At 66.7% G+C, this 21,398-nt stretch overlaps 2 protein-coding genes across 5 annotated transcripts; both read left to right on the forward strand.

Annotated features, from left to right (window-relative positions):
* The first annotated feature begins 241 nt into the window (after positions 1-241).
* LOC311531125 (uncharacterized protein) lies at positions 242-4,293 on the forward strand. Of its 3 annotated transcripts, none has more exons than XM_084648243.1 (7): positions 242-727; positions 1,379-1,567; positions 1,788-1,940; positions 2,170-2,487; positions 2,627-2,721; positions 2,830-3,031; positions 3,781-4,293. In XM_084648243.1, the coding sequence occupies exons 2-7, from the start codon at positions 1,390-1,392 to the stop codon at positions 3,912-3,914; spliced, it is 1,080 nt and encodes a 359-aa protein (XP_084504369.1). In that variant the 5' UTR covers positions 242-727; positions 1,379-1,389; the 3' UTR covers positions 3,915-4,293. The 3 variants fall into 3 exon arrangements, with proteins under 3 accessions (XP_084504369.1, XP_084504371.1, XP_084504370.1); XM_084648245.1 differs by having other exon boundaries at positions 2,956-3,031; XM_084648244.1 differs by lacking the exon at positions 2,627-2,721.
* Positions 4,294-5,177: 884 nt separating this feature from the next.
* Positions 5,178-21,325, forward strand: VARS1 (valyl-tRNA synthetase 1). Of its 2 annotated transcripts, XM_084648239.1 has the most exons (31): positions 5,178-5,239; positions 6,429-6,817; positions 7,225-7,368; positions 8,028-8,178; positions 8,408-8,571; positions 8,972-9,056; positions 10,107-10,207; positions 10,593-10,720; positions 11,114-11,278; positions 11,429-11,510; positions 12,346-12,465; positions 12,563-12,671; positions 12,894-12,982; positions 13,103-13,193; positions 13,571-13,695; positions 14,503-14,606; positions 15,396-15,554; positions 15,933-16,023; positions 16,360-16,465; positions 16,612-16,682; positions 16,963-17,088; positions 17,190-17,294; positions 17,583-17,651; positions 17,767-17,845; positions 18,431-18,558; positions 18,714-18,869; positions 19,196-19,402; positions 19,746-19,857; positions 19,951-20,126; positions 20,697-20,846; positions 21,102-21,325. In XM_084648239.1, exons 2-31 carry the CDS (start codon positions 6,458-6,460, stop codon positions 21,168-21,170), a joined length of 3,822 nt encoding a protein of 1,273 aa, XP_084504365.1. In that variant the 5' UTR covers positions 5,178-5,239; positions 6,429-6,457; the 3' UTR covers positions 21,171-21,325. The 2 variants fall into 2 exon arrangements, with proteins under 2 accessions (XP_084504365.1, XP_084504366.1); XM_084648240.1 differs by lacking the exon at positions 15,396-15,554.
* Positions 21,326-21,398: the final 73 nt, after the last annotated feature.

Below are 21,398 nucleotides of genomic sequence, written 5' to 3' on the forward strand. Positions count from 1 at the left end.
GGTCCTACCCCTTTAACTGTCTTGGGTTCCGCCTTGAGGTTCAGGATTGGCTACTTCACCCCAAAAGCAGCTGCTGATTGGATGGCGTGAGATGGGTGGGGATGCAGTGCCAGCCAATGGGAAGGCTGGGTGAGTCTGCAGTCATGCTTCTACAGAGAGAGCAGTGGGGTATAGTGGGTGGGGGCTGGGAGCTGGACTCCTGGGTTCTCTCCCAGCTCTGGGAGGGCAGCGAGGTCTAGTGGTGAGAGCGGGGGGGGGGGCTGGGAGCCAGGACTCCTGGGTTCTCTCCCTGGCTCCTCCTTCCCTATCGAAATGATCACCCTTTAGCCCCACCCCAATCCCATAAACACTCCCCGAATCCCCATCCCTTCCTGCAGCCTGTGCACCCAGGGGTTAACATCCCCCCCCAGCCGCAAATGCTCTGCAAACATCTGGCAAATGCTTTGCACCAGCAGGGCTGATCCCTCCCATCCAGGCCCCCAGAGCCCCCAAGCAGCAGCCCCTCTCCACTAACTCAGAGGCACCCCCTACCCGCCAGTCCCATTTGCAAACTGTTAGCAGACCCCTGGGGGCCGATTGCAGCTGGTGCCACTGCTGGGGGGGGGGGAGAAGAGAGAGGAAAGGGGGGACCCCACCCCTTTCTGCCCCCCCATTCCCAGCAGCCTTTGCAGCTGGCCGCAAGCAGAGGAGACAGGAGCAGAATTTGCAGGCAAAAGGAGAAACCCAGGTACCTTCCTGCTGCAGAATGGGTGGTGGGGAGGGGGCCATGACAGGACCGTGAGGGGCCCTTGGCCTTTGGGGGACCCCACCCCAATATTTAGCATTAATGCAACAGGCCCCATAGCTGGACTGCAGGGGGCAAGGAGTCTGAGTCGGTAGGGGGCGCTCTCCCCTAGCAGTCAGGGCTGGCCCCCATGCCCCAGTGAGGTGCCAGGGGGTGTTGTGCTGCAGGGAGCGGGGCAGGGGGCTCAGTGGGGAGCACCGTGCTAGGGGGTGCTGGGGCAGGGGGAGTGGTGCGGGGGCTCAGCAGGGGGTGCTGGACTGCAGGGAGTGGGGTGGGGGCGCTGTGCTCTGGGGAGCAGGGCTGTGTGGGGTTGCCAGGGCAGGGGTGCTGGGGTGTGGGGCAGGGGCAGTGGTGTGGGGGCTTGGCAGGGGGCTGGGCAGGCAGTGGCAGATGAGGGGGCACCATGGACTCTTCCCGTCTCTCCCCAGAGGGTGCCCGGGTGGGCTCAGCAGGGGGTGCTGGGATGGGAGGCTCAGCAGGGAACGCGGTGGGCTCACCCCATCTTCGGGCTGGGCAGGGGACACGGTGGGCTCACCCCGTCTTGGGGCGGGGGTCCGGGTGGGGGTACAGGGGGCTCACCCCGTCTCTCCCCAGGGGCGCTCTCCATGCCGGCGCGCCTGGCCCTGGTGGACTGGCTGGACGAAGGCTTCTCCAGCATCATCGAGCTGGCGGCGGTGAGCGAGCCGCGCCGGGACCCCGCCCGCTACCGGCCGGGCCAGGAGGTGGAGGCCCGGTGCCCCCTCTTCAAGGGGCTGAACCGCGCCCGCATCCTGGCCCTCAGCGGTGAGTGAGCGAGTGCCCCCCACAGGCTGGACACCATGCTGCACTGGCCTCCCCCCTCGTCCCACCCACGGCTCAGTCCGGACGCAGCCACGTCCGTCCCCACCACATTCGTCCGTCCCTCCATCGTCCCTCCCTCCATCCCCCCTTGCACCTCTCCGTCCGTCCCTCCATCCTCTCCACACCCCCTGTCCGTCCCTCCATCCTGTCTCTTTCTCCGCAGGGGACAGGCAGGAGTTGAAGTGGATCCAGGTCCGGGCCGGGGGGTGTCCCAGGAGCAGCTGGGGGGCCAGGACACTGCGGGGGGCCCCCCACCGCCAGGTGGCGACATGGAGACGGGACAGAGTGCCCTCTGAGAGAAGGAAACACAACACAGGTGGGTGCTGCCCCCCGTGCTGGACACCTGGGTCCCCGTATCCCATCCCTGTCTCCAGCTCCCTAGGGGTGAGAGCCCGGCACTGCTGTCCCGGTCGCCTAGGTCCCATTTCCTGTCCCAGTCTTCAGCCCCCTGGGGTGAGCGCTGCACTGCCATCCCGGACGCCTGGGTCCCATTCCTCTAGAGGCCAAGAAGTCTCATTCAGTGAATGTTTCTTGTCTCATTTCAGGAGGTGACGCCAATGACGTCACCACCTCGGTGCCCGACCCTGAGGGGACCCAGGTGTCCGAGGACGAGGGTCGGGTGACCCCCCAGAGCACCTCATCCTCAGAAACCTGGCGTTCCTCCTCCCCCGACTACTCCCACGTGGACAGCTCTGGCTGCGGGGTTCCCTGCTCCCCTGGCCCTGTGGACCCAGGTGTCCGGGCAGGGCCGACCGAGCTCTGCACCAGGCCTGAGTGCGAGAGGATGCGGCAGGAACTGGAGGTGCTGAGGGACCGATACGCCAAGATGGAGGCTCAGAATGCTGTGCTGGCCCAGAGACTTGGTGAGCCCGGACGCCTGGGTTCTCTAGGACGACAGTGGGGTCTGGTGGGTCAGAGCAAGGGGACAGGGCTGGAAGCCCGGACGCCTGGGTTCTCGGGGAGGAGCATGGGAGCAAGTGGTCACTCCTGTCTCCGCTGCAGGGGGTGTTGTGGAGCCGTCCGGGGAGGTGGACGGCAGCTCCGTGCGACCGGAGCCCGGGCTCTATGAGGACCCTGCGCTACCTCGGAAACATGGGGTGAGCTGAGGGGCAGGGAGTGCAGCGGGGGAGAGTGGGGAACCAGGGGTCCCTATTATAACAGTCTCCTCCCCCACTTTCCTCTGTGCTCCCCTCCCTGCCCCCCAGATGCAGGAGCTGGTGCCGGGAGGGGGCGTGTTCCTCTACCCCACCCAGCTGGCCCTGGCCCACTCCAGCGCCCGCAGCCAGACGGCCCTGGCCCGGCTCCTGCTCGACGTCTTCTTCTCCCGCCAGGAGCAGGCACGGAGCAACCTGTCCGGGGAGAACGGGCTGCACCGCCTCAGCCCCCCCGTCGTCAGCGCCATCGTGGGTGAGTCCGGGGGGGTCAGGCAGTGGTATGGCCCTGGGGGGGCAGGGGCAGGTAATAGTATGGACTGAGAGAGGCCGTGATGGTATGGCTCGGGGGGGGGGGTCAGGCAGTAGTACGGACTGAGAGAGGCCGTGATGGTATGGCCCTGGGGGGCGTGGTCAGGCAGTAGTATGGACTGGGAGGGACAATGATGGTATGGCCCAGGGGGGTGTGGTCAGGCAGTAGTACGGACTGGGAGAGGCCATGATGGTATGGCCCAGGGGGGCGTGGTCAGGCAGTAGTATGGACTGGGAGGGACAATGATGGTATGGCCTGGGGGGCAGGCAGCAGTGCGGACTGGGCAGGGTAATGATGATATAGCCCAGGGATCAGGGTCAGTCAATGGTATGGCCCAGGGGTATGGCCTAGGGGGGGCAATGATGGTATGGCCCAGGGTAGGGCAGGATGATGGTATGGCCCAGCAGTGTGTGTCAGGCAATGGTATGGCCTGGGTGGGGGAGGTCATGGTGATGGTACGGCTCAGGTTGGGCAGGCAGTGGTACGGCCCAGGGGGTGCAAGGTTATGGTACGGCCTGAGGGCGTTAATGGTGGTACGGCCTGGGTGGGGGCTGAGGTCATGGTGTAGCCCGGGAGGGCAAGGCAATAATTTGGCCCGGGGGGGGGGGGTTATAATGGACTGGTCCATCATAAGGGTATTCCGGGGCAGAGGATCCTGCTGCCATTCACCCCACTTTTCTCTCCCCCCTCAGCCTATGCTGTGGGTCAGTCCCAGTTCCAGCCCAGCAGTGCCGCCGTCATCAAGAACTCACTGCGCAACAAGCTGGGCTGCCTGAGAGCCCCGTCCCGCCAGCAGGGGGCCAGCAGGGGGCGCCCCGCGGCCTGACACCCTGCATCCTCCCAGCAGGGGGCGCCCCGCGGCCTGACACCCTGCATCCTCCCAGCAGGGGGCGCCTGGGAGAGCTGTGACTGGGGAGTGGTTCCCCTGGGGCTCCGGTTCCATCTGATCTTATTTTCTAATCACCAAACTCCATACCAAAAGAACAGGAGGACGTGTGGCACCTTAGAGACGAACCAATTTATTTGAGCATCAGCTTTCGTGAGCTACAGCTCACTCCGTCGGATGCATTGAGCTGTAGCTCACGAAAGCTGATGCTCAAATAAATTGGTTCGTCTCTAAGGTGCCACACGTCCTCCTGTTCTTTTTGCGAAAACAGACTAACATTCCTGCTACTCTGAAACTCAATACAGAAGCTTTTTTGACACCTCCGAGTCCCTGGCCCTTTGTCGGTGGGAGGGACTCAGGACTCGTGGGCTCTCTCCCTGGCTCAGGGGGGAGAGTGGGGCCTAGTGGTTAGAGCACGGGGAGCTGGGACTCCTGGGTTCTATTCCTATCTCTATGAAATTTCCTTGTCCAAAAGGGACCCCCAGGGAATGATCTGAAAGCCCTGAGGTAACTGCTCACAAGTGGGGGGACGGGACGGACACTGAGCATCTCCACCAAGGCGGATCCAAGCTGCGCGGGGGATAATAGAATAAGAAAACGGTGGGGTGGGGTGAGGTGAGCCCTGAAACCCAGCCCCCACCCCAAGCAGCATGTGTGGGGTGGGGACAAATATCTTATCGGGGGTTTGTACTCCCCCCTCCCCTACGCTTCTAGCCAAGGATGGGGTGGGGTCATGAACCCAGGTGTCCAAGATGGGCTGGCTCTCCTGCCCCAGCCCCCATTTCTCCTCCCCTACCCCACTGGTCACCCCCTCTCCCTTCCCTAGAGTGCCCCCTACCCCCAGTAGTCACCGTACAGAGCTGCAGTGACTCACTCCCGCCGCCAGGGGATGCTCCCCAGAGCCTTCCCTCTCTATGGTCTTTTCCGGCTCTAGGGCTCGTGACTCAGCCGCTCTCTCCACCAACCCTTAGCGCTCTATGGCTCTCCAAGTGCCGGTCGTGTGGGTGAGGACCCCGGCTGGGGCTGCCTCGGGAGGGGCCTGACCAGAAATAGCCCGCCCCGCGGCCGAGCTAGGGCGGAGTGGGGCGCGGGGTGTCCCCGGGGTCTGGGGGTGACCCGGGCAGCGCGGGCCGGGAGGCGGGGAGCAGCTGGCGTGGGGTCGCTGGGATCAGGCGGCGCCGCGGGCAGTCCGGGGCGGGTCCTGCAGCCGGGGAGCAGCCAGAGGCGGAGACACGTGGGGCCGGGAGCAGCTGCCGGGAGCGCAGGTACCGGGGGGGGGCTGGTGCTTCCTGCCCCCCCCCGCCTCCCCAACCACCCCCCACTCTCCTCCTGCCCCCCGGCCCCCCACCTCCCCTTCCTAGCCCCTCCCCTGCCCCACAGCCCCTCCGTCATCCCTGCCCCATAGAACCCCGCCCCCTGCCCCATAGACCCTCCCAGCCCCCCACCTCCCCGTCCTAATCCCCCCAACCACCGCCAGCCCCCCCACTACCCCTCCCCTGCCCCCCAGCCCTGACACCCCTGCCCCATAGACCCTCCCAGCCCCCCACCTCCCCGTCCTAATCCCCCCAACCACAGCCAGCCCCCCCACTACCCCTCCCCTGCCCCCCAGCCCTGACACCCCTGCCCCATAGACCCTCCCAGCCCCCCACCTCCCCGTCCTAATCCCCCCAACCACCGCCAGCCCCCCCACTACCCCCCCCCGCCCCCCAGCCCTGACACCCCCTGCCCCATCGAGCCTCCCAGCCCCCCACCTCCCCGTCCTAATCCCCACAACCACCACCAGCCCCCCCACTACCCCTCCCCTGCCCCCCAGCCCTGACACCCCCTGCCCCATCGAGCCTCCCAGCCCCCCACCTCCCCGTCCTAGCCCCCCCGCCCCAACCACGCACCTCCCGTACCCCACAGCCACTCTGTCATCACCCCCGCCCCACAGCACCCAGCCCTGACACCCCCCTGCCCCATAGACCCTCCCAGCCCCCCACCTCGCTGGCCTAACACCCCCTCCCTCCCCAGCCCCTCCTGCCCCCCCCAAAATGAACCTGACGGTACCGCTTCCCCCCATCCCCACCTCTCAGTTGCATCCCCCCCCACCCCATCTGCCCCCCTCTGAGCTGCCTGGGGTCCATCCTGTGGTGGGCGGTGATGGGGCTGGGTACCTAGGGCCATTGGCTGGGGCTGGGGGGGTTGGTTGGATCGCCCCTCCCCCAATGAAAGCTCCCTCGGCCCCGCCCCAGGGAGGCGGGTCTGGGCTCTGGGATTGCATCAGCCCCGCGGGTGTCAGAGCCCAGCAACCGGGGCAGGTGGGAGCCGGCGCCCCCTAGAGGGGACAGGCCCCGGTGCCCCATTCCCCGCCCCCCTGAGCCAGCCGGTCCCTGCTCTGGGGCCCGATGGGAGCCGGCGCCCCCTGCAGGGCAAGGGCCCCTTGTCTTATCAACTCTGTCTCTCCGTCCCCAGGCCTGTCGTCGGGGTGCCCAGCCCGCGCCATGCCCACCCTGTATCTCTCCCCGCACCCGGACAATTTCCAGAACCACCGGGTGCTGATCGCAGCCCGCTATGCCCCGGCGCTGCCCGAGGTGGTGGAGCTGCCGGAGCAGGGGCTCCCCCCGCAGCCCCCTGCCCCCTGCCCCCTGCCCAAGCTGCCGGCTTTGGAGAGCCGGCTGGGGGTCTGGGTCTCGGGCCCGGCCGCGGTGGCTCATCTCCTGTCCCCGGAGCGGCTGAGGGGGCAGGGGCCAGCGGGGGGCGCTCTGGTGCAGCAGTGGGTGAGCTACGCTGAAGGGGAGATTGCCCCTGCCGCATGCACAGCCGCCTTCTCCGCCCTGGGTCTGGCGGAGCAGAGCAAGCAGGTGAGATCGCCCGGACTCCTGGGTTCTCAGGGCGGGGAGTGGGGTCTAGTGGTTAGGGCAGGGGTAGGAACCAGGACTCCTGGGTTCTCTCCCCACTCCTCGAAGGGGAGAGGGTTAGAGCGGGGGTGGGCCCTAGGACTCCTGGGTTCCCAGGGCAGGGAGTGGGGTCTAGTGGTTAGGGCAGGGGTAGGAACCAGGACTCCTGGGTTCTCTCCCCACTCCTCGAAGAGGAGTCGGGGGAAGGGGAGAGGCCTAGAGCGGGGGTGGGCCCTAGGACTCCTGGGTTCCCAGGGCACGGAGTGGGGTCTAGTGGTTAGAACAGCAGGTTGTGGAGTGGGGTAGGAGCCTGGACTCCTGGGACCCGTGTGTGTTGCATTACCCTGGCGGGTCTCTCTCTGCCTTCCCAGGTGGTGGAGCGGGCGGTGGCCGAGCTGCGCCGGGCGCTGGCCGTGCTGGACGGGCACCTGAAACTGCGCACGTACCTGGTGGATGAGGCTGTGACGCTGGCAGACGTGACTGTGGCCTGTGCCCTGCTGCTGCCTTACAAATATGTGGGTGCCCCAGCTCCCCTCTGGCCCCGCCCCCCACGACCCACTCTCCCACCTGCTGGGTGGGGGGTGGGTGCGTCAGGGGAAGGGTGGGAAATGGGGTGGGGGGGACTGAGAAGGCAAGATACCCCCACCCTCTCCCCCACACACTGGGGAGCGGGGATTGGGTGGGGCGGCCATTAGGACATCTTGGGGGTGGGGGGGGACTGGAAGGTCAGTTTTGGTTGGGAACCCATATTGTTTCCACCCCGCCACCCCCGGACCTTTATGGCCAATAATAGTGTCTCCCTTCTTCAATTTCAATAATGGTGTCTTTTTCCCCCCTCAATTCCAGTGATGGTATTGCCTGATATTCCCTTTCCCCCTCAAATTCTGGTAATGGTATCTCTCCCCCCCCCCATTCTAGTAATGGTATCGCCTGATGTGGTCTGCCTCCTCCAATTCGAATAATGGTATTTCCTGATATTGTCACCCTCCCCACTCCAATAATGGTATCTTCCCCCTCGCCCATTCTGTTAAGGATTTCTTCTCATTCCTCCACCCTGGAGTAATATTGGTATCTCCTAATTTCCCTTCCCACCCCTGTTTCAATAGTGGTATCTCCCTTGCCCCCCCATACTGATAATGAACCCCCCCCCCAATCTTTCATGGTCTTTTCCCAGGTGCTGGACCCCCCCAGCCGGGCTCCTTACCCCAACGTCCTGCGCTGGTTCCTGACTTGCGTCAACCAGCCCCAGTTTCAGGCCGTGCTGGGGCCGGTGAAGCTGTGTGAGCAGGCGCGTGGGGGTGACACCCCCAGACCGAAGACCCAGGGTAAGTGACCCCCCAACACCTGCCCAGAGCACCCCCTTCCAAGCCTCCTCCTCCTGGAATGCCCCTGCTGCGTTGGCTTCACGGTAGCCTGCGGAACTCCCTGCTGCTGTATATTACAGAGGGGATACTGGGCTGGATTGACCCAGGGCTCAGATTCATGGTGGCAGGCATAGAATACTGTGCTGTATGGGCTCATGGGTCCAATCCAGCCTGATTTTCCCCCCACCAGAGCATGTGGGGCCTGCAGAGAAGGGACCAGCAGTGGGGTCAGCCCCTGGCCCTGGGGAGGCCCCGGTCAAGAGCGCCTCTCAGCTGAAGAAAGAGGCAAAGAAGAAAGAGAAGCTGGAGAAATTCCAGCAGAAGAAGGAGAAAAGCCAACAGCAGCAGGGGGAGGTGAGAGAAACGCGGCCAGCTCTGGGGAACGCTGCCTGGGGTTGGCCCGCCCGGTACTGAGATGCAGCCAGCTCTGGGGCGGGGCGGCTGGGGAGCAGCCGCGTGGAACACCGCATGAGAGTTTGGGAGAGGGCAGGGGACCGTGTAGCCGTTTTGAAATCACAGGCTAGGTTTTAGCGAGGACACAGTCGAGTCAGCCGAGCTGGGGCCTGGCCAGGACGCCGGGGTTCCCACCCCAACTCTTTGGGGGAGAAGTCGAAGGGTGATGAGCATGCTGGCGCCCCATGCTGCCCCCCACCTCGCTCCCTGCAGCACAGCGCCCCCGGTGGCGAAGGGCAGTGTGACGCATCCTTTCTCTTTTCTTTTCTCCTTTTCCCACAATCCTTCCCGCGGGAACCAGAAAAAGGTAAAAGCCGAGAAGAAGGAGAAGAAAGACCCCGGGGTTCTGACCTACGACGCCCCCACACACCCGGGGGAGAAAAAAGGTACTGGGGGGCGGGGGGAAGGCATTCTGGCTGTGAGTCAGGGGGGAGAAGGGGGCTGCTCAGCACCAGGGCCCCCCACCCGAACCCAGGCCCCCCACGGCAAAGGGGAGGTTGGTGCTGGTCTCAGCCAGTGGGGTTGGGGGATGCTGCCAGCAGTGGGTTGTTGGATGGATGGTTGGGTTGTTGGGGGGATGGATTGTGAGGGGTTGGTTGGTTCGGGGGGTGGGTTGTTGGGGGGGGTGGGTTGGTTCGGGGGGTGGATGGATGGTTGGGGGGTGGATCGGGGGGTTGGTTGGTTTGGGGATGGGTTGTTGGATGGATGATTGGGTTGTTGGGAGGGATGGGTTTGGGGTTGGTTGGTTGTTGGGGGGTTGGTTGGTTTGGGCCTGGGTGGGTTGTTGGAAGGATTGTTGGGGATGGATTGTGAGGGGTTGGTTGGTTCGGGGGTGGCAGGGTTGTTGGGGGGATGGGTTTGGGGTTGGTTGGTTACTGGGGGGGATGGTTGCGTTGTTGGGGGTTTGGTTGGTTGGGGGGTGGGTGGGTTATTGGATGGATGGTTGTTGGGGGGATGGGTTGGTTCGGGGGGTGGATGGATGGATCGGGGGGTTAGTTGGTTTAGGGGGGTGGGTTGTTGGATGTATGATTGGATTATTGGGCGGGATGGGTTTGGGGTTGGTTGGTTATTGGGGGGGATGGTTGGGTTGTTGGGGGTTTGGTTGGTTGGTTGGGGGGTGGGTGGGTTATTGGATGGATGGTTGTTGGGGGGATGGGTTGGGGGGCTGGTTAGTTCGGGAGTGGACAAACACAAACGACCGACTGACAGATCTGCTTTAGAAATCTAGGGAAGACTCCTGCCGAACGTTTCGGGCCCTGGAGCCGGCTTGGCTGACGACGAAGGCGGGCCGATGCCTGGCTGGTTAACGGGGACAGACGTGTGCCGTTCGTCCCCAATCGCTGCTCTGCCATGGGCCCCTCCCTCCCAGTGCGGGGTCGGGGGGGTCAGGACACTGGGGGGGTCCCTGCTCAGGGCGCTCTCTCCTTCCCCTGCAGACGTGACCGGCCCCATGCCCGACGCCTACAGCCCGCAGTATGTGGAGGCGGCCTGGTACCCGTGGTGGGAAAGCCAGGGCTTCTTCAAACCTGAGTATGGGGTGAGTGGGCCCAGGCGGGGGGCCTGAGCCTGGAATCATGTGGCCCCCAGATAACAGGAATCACCCCCGTGGGTGGGAGCAGTAGGGGGAATAAGACACATGGTGGGATGGTTCTCGGTGGGCCAGCAGGGGGAGCGCTTTCACGCATACCAAGGGCAGGGCTGGTCCCCTCCAGCAGGGGGCGCTGATGCACCCACACCCATGTGTGGGGTTATTTCGGGTGCCGCCGAACCGGGACCAGCCTTGGCCTCCCGAGACTCAGCCCCGGGGGCTCCGGCCACCGGCCTCATGTGCTCGCGGAGACTCGCCCTTCGGGGGTGGTGTGGGGGTCCTGACACACGGTCTGGGCTCTCCTGACTCGCCCCCTGCTTCCCCCACCCGCCAGCGGCAGTGCGTCTCGGAGCGGAACCCCAAAGGGCTCTTCATGATGTGCATCCCGCCCCCCAACGTCACCGGCTCGCTGCACCTGGGCCACGCGCTCACCAACGCCATCCAGGACGCCCTGACCCGCTGGTGAGACGCCCCCCAGCTCTGCCTGTGCCCCTCACGCCCACCCCCAGCCCCCAAACCCCCCCCATCTCTGCCGGTACCCCTCACTCCCGTCCCGCAGCCCCCAAACCCCCCCATCTCTGCCGGTGCCCCTCACTCCCGTCCCGCAGCCCCCAACCCCCCCCCCATCTCTGCCGGTGCCCCTCACTCCCGTCCCGCAGCCCCCAAACCCCCCCATCTCTGCCGGTGCCCCTCACTCCCGTCCCGCAGCCCCCAAACCCCCCCATCTCTGCCGGTGCCCCTCACTTCCGTCCCGCAGCCCCCAACCCCCCCCCATCTCTGCCGGTGCCCCTCACTCCCAACCTGCAGCCCCCCCATCCCTGCCGGTGCCCCTCACCCTGGCTGTGGGTCCCGCAGGCACCGGATGCGCGGCGAGACGACGCTGTGGAACCCGGGCTGCGACCACGCCGGCATCGCCACGCAGGTGGTGGTGGAGAAGAAGCTGTGGCGGGAGCGGGGGCAGACGCGGCACGACCTGGGCCGGGAGGCGTTCGTCCGCGAGGTCTGGAAATGGAAGAACGAGTGAGTGCCGGGATCGGGGCGTCCCCCCCCCCCCCCCCAACAGCACAGCCCCCTGTCGCTGCCTGGGGGCCAGCCCGGGCTGCCAGGGGAGAGCCCCCCGCAGCACAGCGCCCCCTAGCGCCGCCCTGACTCTCCTCCGTCTCCCCACAGGAAGGGCGACAGGATCTACCATCAGCTCAAGAAGCTCGGATCGTCCATGGACTGGGATAGAGCCTGCTTCACGATGGACCCGGTATGTCAGCCTGGGGCCGGGGGCCTCCGGTCCCAGGCACTGCCTGGCTCAGGGGGGCTGGGAATGGGGCGCCGGGCCTGGCCCCTCTAGGGGGAACCGGCTCCCCTCTGGCCCCAGGGACTGGCTGGCTCGGGGGGGCCGGGAATGGGGTGCCGGGCCTGGCCCCTCTAGGGGGAAACTGGCTCCCTGCCGGGCCCAGGGACTGGCTGGCTCAGGGGGGCTGGGAATGGGGAACGGGGCCTGGCCCCTCTAGGGGGAACCGGCTCCCCTCCGGCCCCAGGGCAGGGACTGGCTGGCTCAGGGGGGCGGGGAATGGGGCACGTGGCCTTCCCCTCTAGGGTTCGCCGGCTCCCCTCCGGCCCCAGGGCAGGGACTGGTTGGCTCAGGGGGGCTGGGAATGGGACACGGAGCCCTTCCCTTCTAGGGGGTGCTGGCTCCCATCTGGCCCCAGGGCAGGGACTGACTAGGTCAGGGGGGTGGGGGGTGGGACCCAGGAGATGTGTCCTATAGGAGGCGCTGGCTCCCCTCTGGCCCCGGAGTGAGTTCATGCAGCTCCTATCACTTCCCCCCCAGCCTTTCCCCAGTTCTGCCCTATGCAGTGGCGTGCCCCCCACCCCCAGTGCGGGGAACATCCCATGATCCCCATCCCCGGAGGGGGGGTCAGAGGTCACACTGGGTCAGCGTGGGTCGGAGCCAGCCCCGTGGGAACTTGCTCTGCGCATAGGAGAATCTCCCTCCGTGGGTAGCAGTGCGGGGCACAGGACACAGGGATGTGTGGTCCAATGTCTCTCCGGCCGGGGGCAGGGATCTCACCTCTCCTCTTGCTCCTCCGCAGAAATTGTCCTGTGCTGTCCAGGAAGCCTTCGTCCGGCTGCACGAGGAGGGGGTGATCTACCGCAGCAAACGCCTGGTCAACTGGTCCTGCACCCTGCACTCTGCCATCTCCGACATCGAGGTGGGGGGGAGCTGGGCCTGGGGCTCTGAGCTGGGGCGGGGCCCAACTAGAGGGGCTTGCGGGAAGGTCGGTGACGTCTCGGCTTTGCCCTCCACAGGTGGATAAGAAGGAGCTGCCCGGTCGGACCCTCCTGCCCGTCCCTGGGTACAAGGACAAGGTGGAATTTGGGGTGCTGGTGTCATTCGCCTACAAGCTCGAGGACTCAGGTAGGGCCAGGGAAGGGGACGGGGGCAGGGAACAGGACACGGGGCCTTTCCCCTCTGTGGGGCGCCCTCCGATCAGGCCCCAGGGCGGGGACTGGCTGGCTCAGGGGGGCAGGGAATGGGGCATGGGGCCTGTCCCCTGTAGGGACACCAGCTCTGATCCGGGGGGGGGGGGGGGCTGGCTGGCTCGGGGGGGGCTCTCACCGTGTGACTCTCTCCCCACAGAGGAGGAGGTTGTCGTGGCGACGACCCGGGTGGAGACCATGCTGGGGGACACGGCGGTGGCCGTGCATCGGCAGGACCCCCGCTACCAGGTACCTGCCCTGGGTGGGCAACGTGTGAGCTTGGGGAGGGAGGGGGTTGCTGGGTGACCCCTGGGGCAGTCTGGTTTTGGGGTCCCCCTTGTGACCCCCCTCTTCTCCTCCCTGTTCCAGCATCTCCACGGGAAGCGCGTCCTGCACCCCTTCACCGGGCGGCGCATGCCCATCGTCTGCGACGACTTCGTGGACATGGGCTTCGGGACAGGTATGTAGGGGCGGGGCCTGGAGGAGAGGTGGGAATGTGGGAGGGGCTAGGGGCGGGGCCTAATGGGGGGGCCTGACAGAGAGGAGCCAGTGGGCCCAGGGCCTAGTGAATGGGGGCGGGGCCTAGGGAGGTGTGATGTGAAACACAGAAGGGGCCCCACCAAGGGAAGTGAAGGGGGGGCGGGGCCTAGATTCTGACAGGGGCTGTGGGGTGTGGAGTGAGTATGGGGCTGGGGGCAGGTCCCAGGGTTGTGGGAGGGGCCTCAGGGAGGTCAGTGCCTGGGGAATGGAGCGAGGCTGGGGGTGAAAAGGGAGAGGCCCCTGGGCAGCAGCTAATCACCAGGCGTGTCTGACGCCTGCCCCCCCTTCTCCCCCCAGGCGCGGTGAAGATCACCCCGGCCCACGACCACAACGACTACGAGGTGGGGCAGCGACATGGCCTGGACTGCATCACCATCATCGACGACAGCGGCTCCCTCATCAATGTGCCCCCCCCCTTCCTGGTATGGGGGGGACCAGCGGGCTTGTGGGGGTGTGGATACTGAGTGGGATGGGCCCAGGGGTCAGACTGGTGGTGTCAGCAGCGGGTCATCAAACTTGGGCCGGTGGGGCCGGGATTCCTAGGTCTGATCTAGGGCAGGAAATACCAGACTGGACGGGCCCCAGGGGTCTGATCTGTGGTGGCAGAGGTGGGGTACCCGGCTGGACGGGCCCCAGGGGTCTGATCCGTGGTGGCAGGGGTGGGATACCCGGCTGGACGGGCCCCAGGGGTCTGATCCGTGGTGGCAGGGGTGGGATACCCGGCTGGACGGGCCCCAGGGGTCTGATCCGTGGTGGCAGGGGTGGGATACCCGGCTGGACGGGCCCCAGGGGTCTGATCCGTGGTGGCAGGGGTGGGATACCTGGCTGGACGGGCCCCAGGGGTCTGATCCGTGGTGGCAGGGGTGGGGTACCCGGCTGGACGGGCCCCAGGGGTCTGATCCGTGGTGGCAGGGGTGGGGTACCCGGCTGGACGGGCCCCAGGGGTCTGATCCGTGGTGGCAGGGGTGGGGTACCCGGCTGGATGGGCCCCAGGGGTCTGATCCGTGGTGGCAGGGGTGGGGTACCCGGCTGGACGGGCCCCAGGGGTCTGATCCGTGGTGGCAGGGGTGGGGTACCCGGCTGGACGGGCCCCAGGGGTCTGATCCGTGGTGGCAGGGGTGGGGTACCCGGCTGGACGGGCCCCAGGGGTCTGATCCGTGGTGGCAGGGGTGGGGTACCCGGCTGGATGGACCCCAGGGGTCTGACCCTCCTTGCTCCCCCCAATGCAGGGTATGAAGCGGTTCGAGGCCCGGGGGGCTGTGCTGGAGGCCCTGAAGCAGAAGGGGCTGTTCAAGGAAGTCAAGGACAACCCCATGGTGGTGCCGGTGTGCAGGTGAGGGGGGACTCTCTGATGGGGTGGAGGGATATCCCCATAGGAGGGCGGGAGTTAGAGTGGCACTTGCTGAGGGAGGTGGAGGGGTATCTGTGAAGGGGGGGTGATTTGCTAGTGGGAGGGAAAGATGTGTGAATTAGTGGGGGTCTATTTTGAGGGGTGGAGGGATACGCGTGGGGTGGGCTGATGGCATAGGGGGACGTGTTTGACTGCAGAGGGGGATGGGGTGTGGCGGGATACACGGAGGCGGGATGCAAGGGGAGGGTCTCTTGGGGCGGAGGGATATCTGCATCAGGAAGGATGTGGGGGGATGAGTATCTGAGGGCTGCTCTCGGTGGCGGAGGGATACGTTTGCAGAAGGGGGGTACGCCGAGGAGGGATATCTGGGAGGGGGAACTCTTTTTGTGAGGGGGTGGAGGGATATCGGCCCGTGGGCGGGCAGGGACTCTGAGGGGGTGGAGGGATATCAGTATGTGGGCAGAAGGGGGGATTCTGGGAGGTGCGGAGGAATATTGGCATGGGGGGGTGGAGGGATATCGGCCCGTGGGCCGGCAGGGGAGCTCTTTGTGAGGGGGCGGAGGGATATCGGTGAGGGAGACTCGGGGGGGGGGGTGCGGAGGGATATCGGGGCGGGGGTCACTTTTACAGGTGAAGAGTATCGGTGCGCCGTTAGGCCCCCGAGGGCGGGGGGCTCCTGCGGGATAGGGGGGGCACCGGAAGGCTGCCCCGCGAGGGGAGCGATGGGGCTGGCGGAAGGACACGGGGACTATTTGTCGCCCCCCCCCCCAGCCGCTCGAAGGACGTGGTGGAGCCGCTGCTGAAGCCGCAGTGGTACGTGCGCTGCGAGGGGCTGGCCCGGGGGGCGGCCGACGCCGTGCGCCGCGGGGACCTGCGCATCCTGCCCCCCTTCCACTGCAAGACCTGGTTCCAGTGGATGGACAACATCAGGTGAGGCCCTGGGGGCGCTCCCTCCGCTGCAGCGGCGATAGCCGGGCCTTTATCCACCTCGAGAGCCGGGTCGAGTGGGTGGACGTCAGATGAACGCCCAGGACGAGGACACCCCCCCCACCCCCGGCTTTTAGCTGCCTTCAGCCTGCTGAGCTCTAGGGAGCGCTCCCTCCTCTGCAGCCGCAGTAGTAGGGCTTTTATCCACCTATTTAGTACACCTCTCCGTGTTGGTGCAGCTGGAACCTGCGCCCCCCCCCCCCGGCAGGCCCCGCCTCCCTGGCTGTGGTACGGCAGCAGTACTAGATCTGTTATCCGCCCTGCCCTGCCCCGAAGAGGCAGTAATATCCCAGGTGACGTCTGAGGCGCTTTCTCCCCCAGGGACTGGTGCATCTCCCGGCAGCTGTGGTGGGGTCACCGCATCCCGGCCTACTTCGTCACTGTCGACGACCCCTCGGTGCCCCCCGGAGAGGTGAGGGGGGCAGAAACCCCAGGAAATAGCTGTGGGGGGCGGGGGGTGCGAATCTGTGTCAGTGCCCACCCCAAAGCCATGGATGTGGGGTAGTATTGCGGGGCAGCAGGAGGAAACAAACTGAGACAAGGGAATCCGGCTTTCATTCACGTTACCCTGTGGAACTCACTGCAACAGGATTTTGTAACAGGGGAAACCGGGCTGGTTAGAGCCCTGGGTCTGAGCCGGGAGGGGCAGGACGCCAGGGTAGATGGACCAGGGGTCTGAGCCGAGGAGGAGGGCGAGCGCCGGGGTCGACGGGCCTGTGTGTCTGACGTTTGGTAACCCCCCACCCAGGACACGGACGGCAGATACTGGGTGAGCGGGCGGAGCGAAGAAGAGGCCAAGGACAAAGCGGCCAAGGCCTTTGGGGTGACCCCGGACAAGATCTCACTGCGGCAAGGTATGGCCAGAGGGGTCCTGGGGCTGCGGGTCGGGAGTGAGGGGCACCTGCTTTTAGAACAGCGCCCCCTGCTGGTTGCCGCGCGTGCACCGTCGGCTCCTGTACTGACGTCTGTCCGTCTATCTCTCCCTGTCACTCGTTCCCAGATGACGACGTCCTGGACACTTGGTTCTCCTCCGGCCTCTTCCCGTTCTCCATCTTCGGCTGGCCCAACTCTGTGAGTCTGAGACGCGGGGACAGGACCCAGGCGTCCGGGATTGCAGCGCAGGGCTCTCACCCCTCGGAGGGGCTGGGGGGTGGGAAATGGGACCCAGGAGTCCGGAACAGCAGCACAGCGGACTCACCCCTGGTGGGACCGGAGACCGGGCTGGGGAATGGGACCCAGGAGTCCAGGACAGCAGTGCATGGTGCTCACCCCTGGGGGGGCCAGGGACCGGGCTGGGGAATGGGACCCAGGCGTCCGGCTCTGTCCCGTCACCATCTGTCTGTCCTGTCAGAGCGAAGACCTGCAGGTTTTCTACCCGGGGACCCTGCTGGAGACGGGCCATGACATCCTCTTCTTCTGGGTGGCGCGCATGGTCATGCTGGGGCTCAAGCTGACGGGCAAGCTGCCCTTCCGCGAGGTGAGAGTGGGGCATGGCGCCTCCCCCCCGCCAGCACTGTGCCCCCCCAGTCCTGCCCTGGGGCCTCGGGGCAACCCTGACCGCGCCCGGCTGTGTTTCAGGTTTACCTTCACGCTGTCGTCCGCGACGCCCACGGAAGGAAAATGAGCAAGTCATTAGGCAATGTCATCGACCCACTGGATGTGATCAGCGGGATCACGCTGGAGGTAACCACTGACGGGGGACATATGGCCCCCAACCCATCCTCCCAGATGTTACTGAACCCCTGCCCCTGCCATGTAGCCCGACAGCCGACTGGATCGGCAGGGGACTCCCCGCTTGTGCCTAAGGCGGGGTTAGCCGGGAGGCGTCCATCAGTAGGTTTCAGAGTTAACGACTTGTGGCAATTCCTGGGGTGGCATGTGGCTCTCTGGGCGACGGGCTCAGGCTCTTGGCAGCTGGGCCCATCTCCCCGGTCGGCGCTGTCCCGAGCCGTGTCCATTCTCCCCCTGCAGGGTTTGCATGCGCAGCTCCTGGAGAGCAACCTGGAGCCAGCCGAGGTGGAGCGAGCCAGGCAAGGCCAGGTGAGGAGCTTGGGGGGGAAGTGGCGACCTGTGGGGCTGAAGGTGGGGGGCAGGGAGGGGGGATAACGGGGTTGGCTGGGAGTTGATCCCTCTCTTCCCTCCCCGCCTCCCCCAGAAAAGTGATTACCCCGCCGGGATCCCGGAGTGCGGCACAGACGCCCTGCGCTTCGCCCTCTGCGCGTACACCTCCCAGGGTGAGTTCCCGGCTTCCCCCGCGAGCCCTGCCACGGGGAGGGACCCCTTGGCTGGGCCGACCCCACTGCTCCCAGACCCTGCAGCTCCCCGGCCCCTCAGCTGGTCTGGGCTGGGTTTGCCCCCAGCCAGCCCCTTCTGCGCCGCTCCGGGACCCTTTGGCACCCCTAGGGGAGCTGTGCAATGTACACGGGGAAACTGAGGCACACCCAGTTCCCATAAAAACATGACAGAAAATTCCCTCTTGGTCTCTGGCTCCGTCTCCCTGTCTGTGGGCACCGGTATCTCCACAGCACCACCCTGCCACCTGCCCCCTTTGTTCTCTGGCTCGGGGCCGGGCTCTGCCCCATGCTGATGGCTGGGGGCTGGCCAGCGAGGTTCCCATTGCCGTAGGTCGGTTTCAGCTCACCCTTTTAGCACCCTATTTGCACCACCCCAGAGATGTACGCTCTGCCTTGCCCTGCCTTCTTAACTCTTCCCATGCTGAGCCCTAGGGAAACTGAGGCACAGATCAGCCTCATGAAAACACGACCCAAATTCCCACTTTGTCCCCGTCTCCCCCCCACCCCGTTTGCCTCGCCCGCCAGGCCGCGACATCAACCTGGACGTGAACCGCATCCTGGGCTACCGGCACTTCTGTAACAAGCTCTGGAACGCCACCAAATTCGCCGTCCGCGCCCTGGGGCCCGGGTTCCAGCCCCCGCCGGGACCTGAGGTGAGAGGGGCCCGGTGCCCCCTGCCGAGCCCCCCTGCCCCGCTCCCTGCTGCCCTGGGGCAATGGGGCCAGCCCTGACTGCTGGGGAGAGCCCCCCGCTGCCCCCCCTGGCGCCGTCCTCCCTTCTCACGGGTGTCTCTCCTCCCCGGCTCTAGCCCGGTGGCGCCGAGAGCCTGATCGACCGCTGGATCCTGAGCCGGCTCAGCCTGGCCGTGGAGCTGAGCGACGCCGGGTTCCGGGCCTACGACTTCCCGGCCGTCACCACGGCCGTCTACAACTTCTGGCTCTATGAGCTCTGCGACGTCTACCTGGTAAGGGGGGGGCCTTCGGGGGGGCTGGTCCCCGGGCGCAGGGCTGGCGGGGGAGTGGGGCGGGGGAGATGGGACACGGGGCTTCCCCCCAGCTATGCCGGCTCGTGGCTGGCTGGGGGGGGGCGGGGGAGATGGGGCACGGGGTTCCCCCCCCCCAGGGACGCCGGCCTGTGGCTGGCTGGGGGGGGCGGGGGAGATGGGGCACGGGGCTTCCCCCCCCCAGGGGCGCCGGCTCCCCGCCCCAGGACAGGGAACAGGGTGGCTCTGGGAGATGGGGCCTGTCCCCGCCCGGGGGGCACCGGCGCTGACCTGCCCCCTCCCCCCAGGAGTGCCTGAAGCCCGTGTTCGCCGAGGGGGGGGCGTCTGCGGTGACGGCCGCCCGCAGCACCCTCTACACCTGCCTGGACAACGGCCTGCGGCTCCTCGCCCCCTTCATGCCCTTCGTCAGCGAGGAGCTTTTCCAGCGCCTGCCCCGCCGCGGCCCCCACGCCCCCCCCAGCATCTGCGTCACCCCCTACCCCAGCACCGAGCAGGTAACCGGCGGGGTGGGAGTGAGGGGCACCCGCAGGGCGGCGGGGGGAGGAGGAGCCCAGGGGCTGCGGGTCGGGAGCGAGGGGCACCCGCAGGGTTGTGGGGGGGGGGGAGGAGCCCAGGGGCTGCGGGTCGGGAGCGAGGGGCACCCGCAGGGTTGTGGGGGGGGGGGAGGAGCCCAGGGGCTGCGGGTCGGGAGTGAGGGGCACCCGCAGGGCTGGGGGGGGACCCAGGGGCTGCGGGTCGGGAGTGAGGGGCACCCGCAGGGCTGTGGGGGAGGGGAGGAGCCCAGGGGTTGCAGGTCGGGAGTGAGGGGCACCCTTAACCCTTTCCTCTCCGCTGCAGTTCTGCTGGCGGGACCGGGGGCTGGAGGGCACGGTGGAGTTCTCGCTGGGCATCGTCCGCGCCGTGCGCTCCCTGCGGGCCGACTACAACCTCACCCGGACCAGAGCCGACTGTGGGTATCCGCCGGGGGGGGAGATTCCCCCTCCCAAACCCATGACCCCCCCCAGCACCTCCTGACCTCTCTCCCGCCCCGCCCCCCCTCCAGGTTTCCTGCAGTGCCCGGACTCAGGCGCGGCCGATGCCGCCAGCCGCTGCTCCCCCTATATCCGCAGCCTCTCCTCCTCCGGCCGGGTGCGGGTGCTGGGCCCGGGCGAGGCGCCCCCTGCTGGCTGCGCCGTGGCCGTCGCCTCCGACAAGTGCACTGTCCACCTGCTGCTCAAGGTGAGGGGCTGGGGCGTGGGACCCAGGCATCCGGGCTGGCAGCACAGGGATCTCGCCCCTAAGGGGCTGGAGACTGGGATGGGGATTGGACCCAGGTGTCCGGGGAGGCCCTGCAGGGGGCTCTCCCTTAGACAACCAGAGCAGTGAATGGGACCCTGGTGTCCGGGTGGCCCTGTGGGGGACTCTCCCCTAGACGGCTGGAGCCAGTGAGCGGGACCCAGGCATCCAGGTGGTCTTGTAGGGGGCTCTCCCCTAGACGACCAGAGCAGTGAATGGGACCCTGGCGTCCGGGTGGCCCTGTGCGGGACTCCCCAGAGGACCGGAGCCAGCGAGCGGGACCCTGGCATCCAGGTGGTCCTGTGGGGGACTCTCTCCTAGACGACCAGAGCAGTGAGCGGGACCCAGGCATCCGGGTGGCCCTGCAGGGGGCTGTCCCCTAGACAACCAGAGCAGTGAGCGGGACCCAGGCGTCCGGGTGGACCTGCGGGGGGCTCTCCCCAAAGGGCCGGAGCCAGCGAGTGGGACCCCGGCGTCCGGGCGGCTGACGGGCATGGCACCGTGCCCCCCCAGGGTCTGATCGACGCGGAGAAGGAGATCTCCAAGCTGGCCGGGAAGCAGGGCGAGCTGCAGAAGCAGATCGAGCGGCTGCAGGAGAGGATGGAAACCCCCGATTACGGCACCAAGGTGCCCCCCAAGGTTCAGGAGGCCGACGCTGCCAAGGTATCCGGCTGCCCCCCTGCTGGGGACTCCCACCCCCATGCTTCAGGGCCAGGCCCCCCTGCTGGGGTCAGGAAGGGACGTTCCATCTCGGGGCGCTAGGAGGCGTTGTGAGCGGGGAGAGGGCAAGGCTGGGAAGGGGGACACAGGGGTGCTGCGATGTGGGGGGCCAGGCAGGGGTTGCTGGGAGGGGCGCTGTGCTGCGGGGGGGGCCCGGCCCCGCCCCACCCCTCACGCCCGGCCGCGTGTCCCCCGCAGCTGCAGCAGAGCCGGACCGAGCTGCAGAAGGTGATGGAGGCGGTGGAGACTTTCCAGAGGATGATCTGAGACGGATGGACCCCGCAGCTCCTCCCCACCTGCTGGGGGGCTGCCCCATGGCTGGCTCAACCCCCCTTCCCCTCCACTCTCCGATTTTTTCCATCCCACCACCCGCCGAATCTATTATTTTTGGAGATATTAAACTATTTTGCTGATTTAGAAAAGCTCGGGTCTTCCTTGGGGTGTTTGGGGGGTGGGGGCTGCGCCTTGCGGGGCGCCGGGGCTGGACGCTGGGCA

Source organism: Lepidochelys olivacea (genome assembly GCF_965140295.1).
Source record: "Lepidochelys olivacea isolate rLepOli2 genome assembly, chromosome: 14".
Lineage (NCBI taxonomy): Eukaryota > Metazoa > Chordata > Testudines > Cheloniidae > Lepidochelys > Lepidochelys olivacea.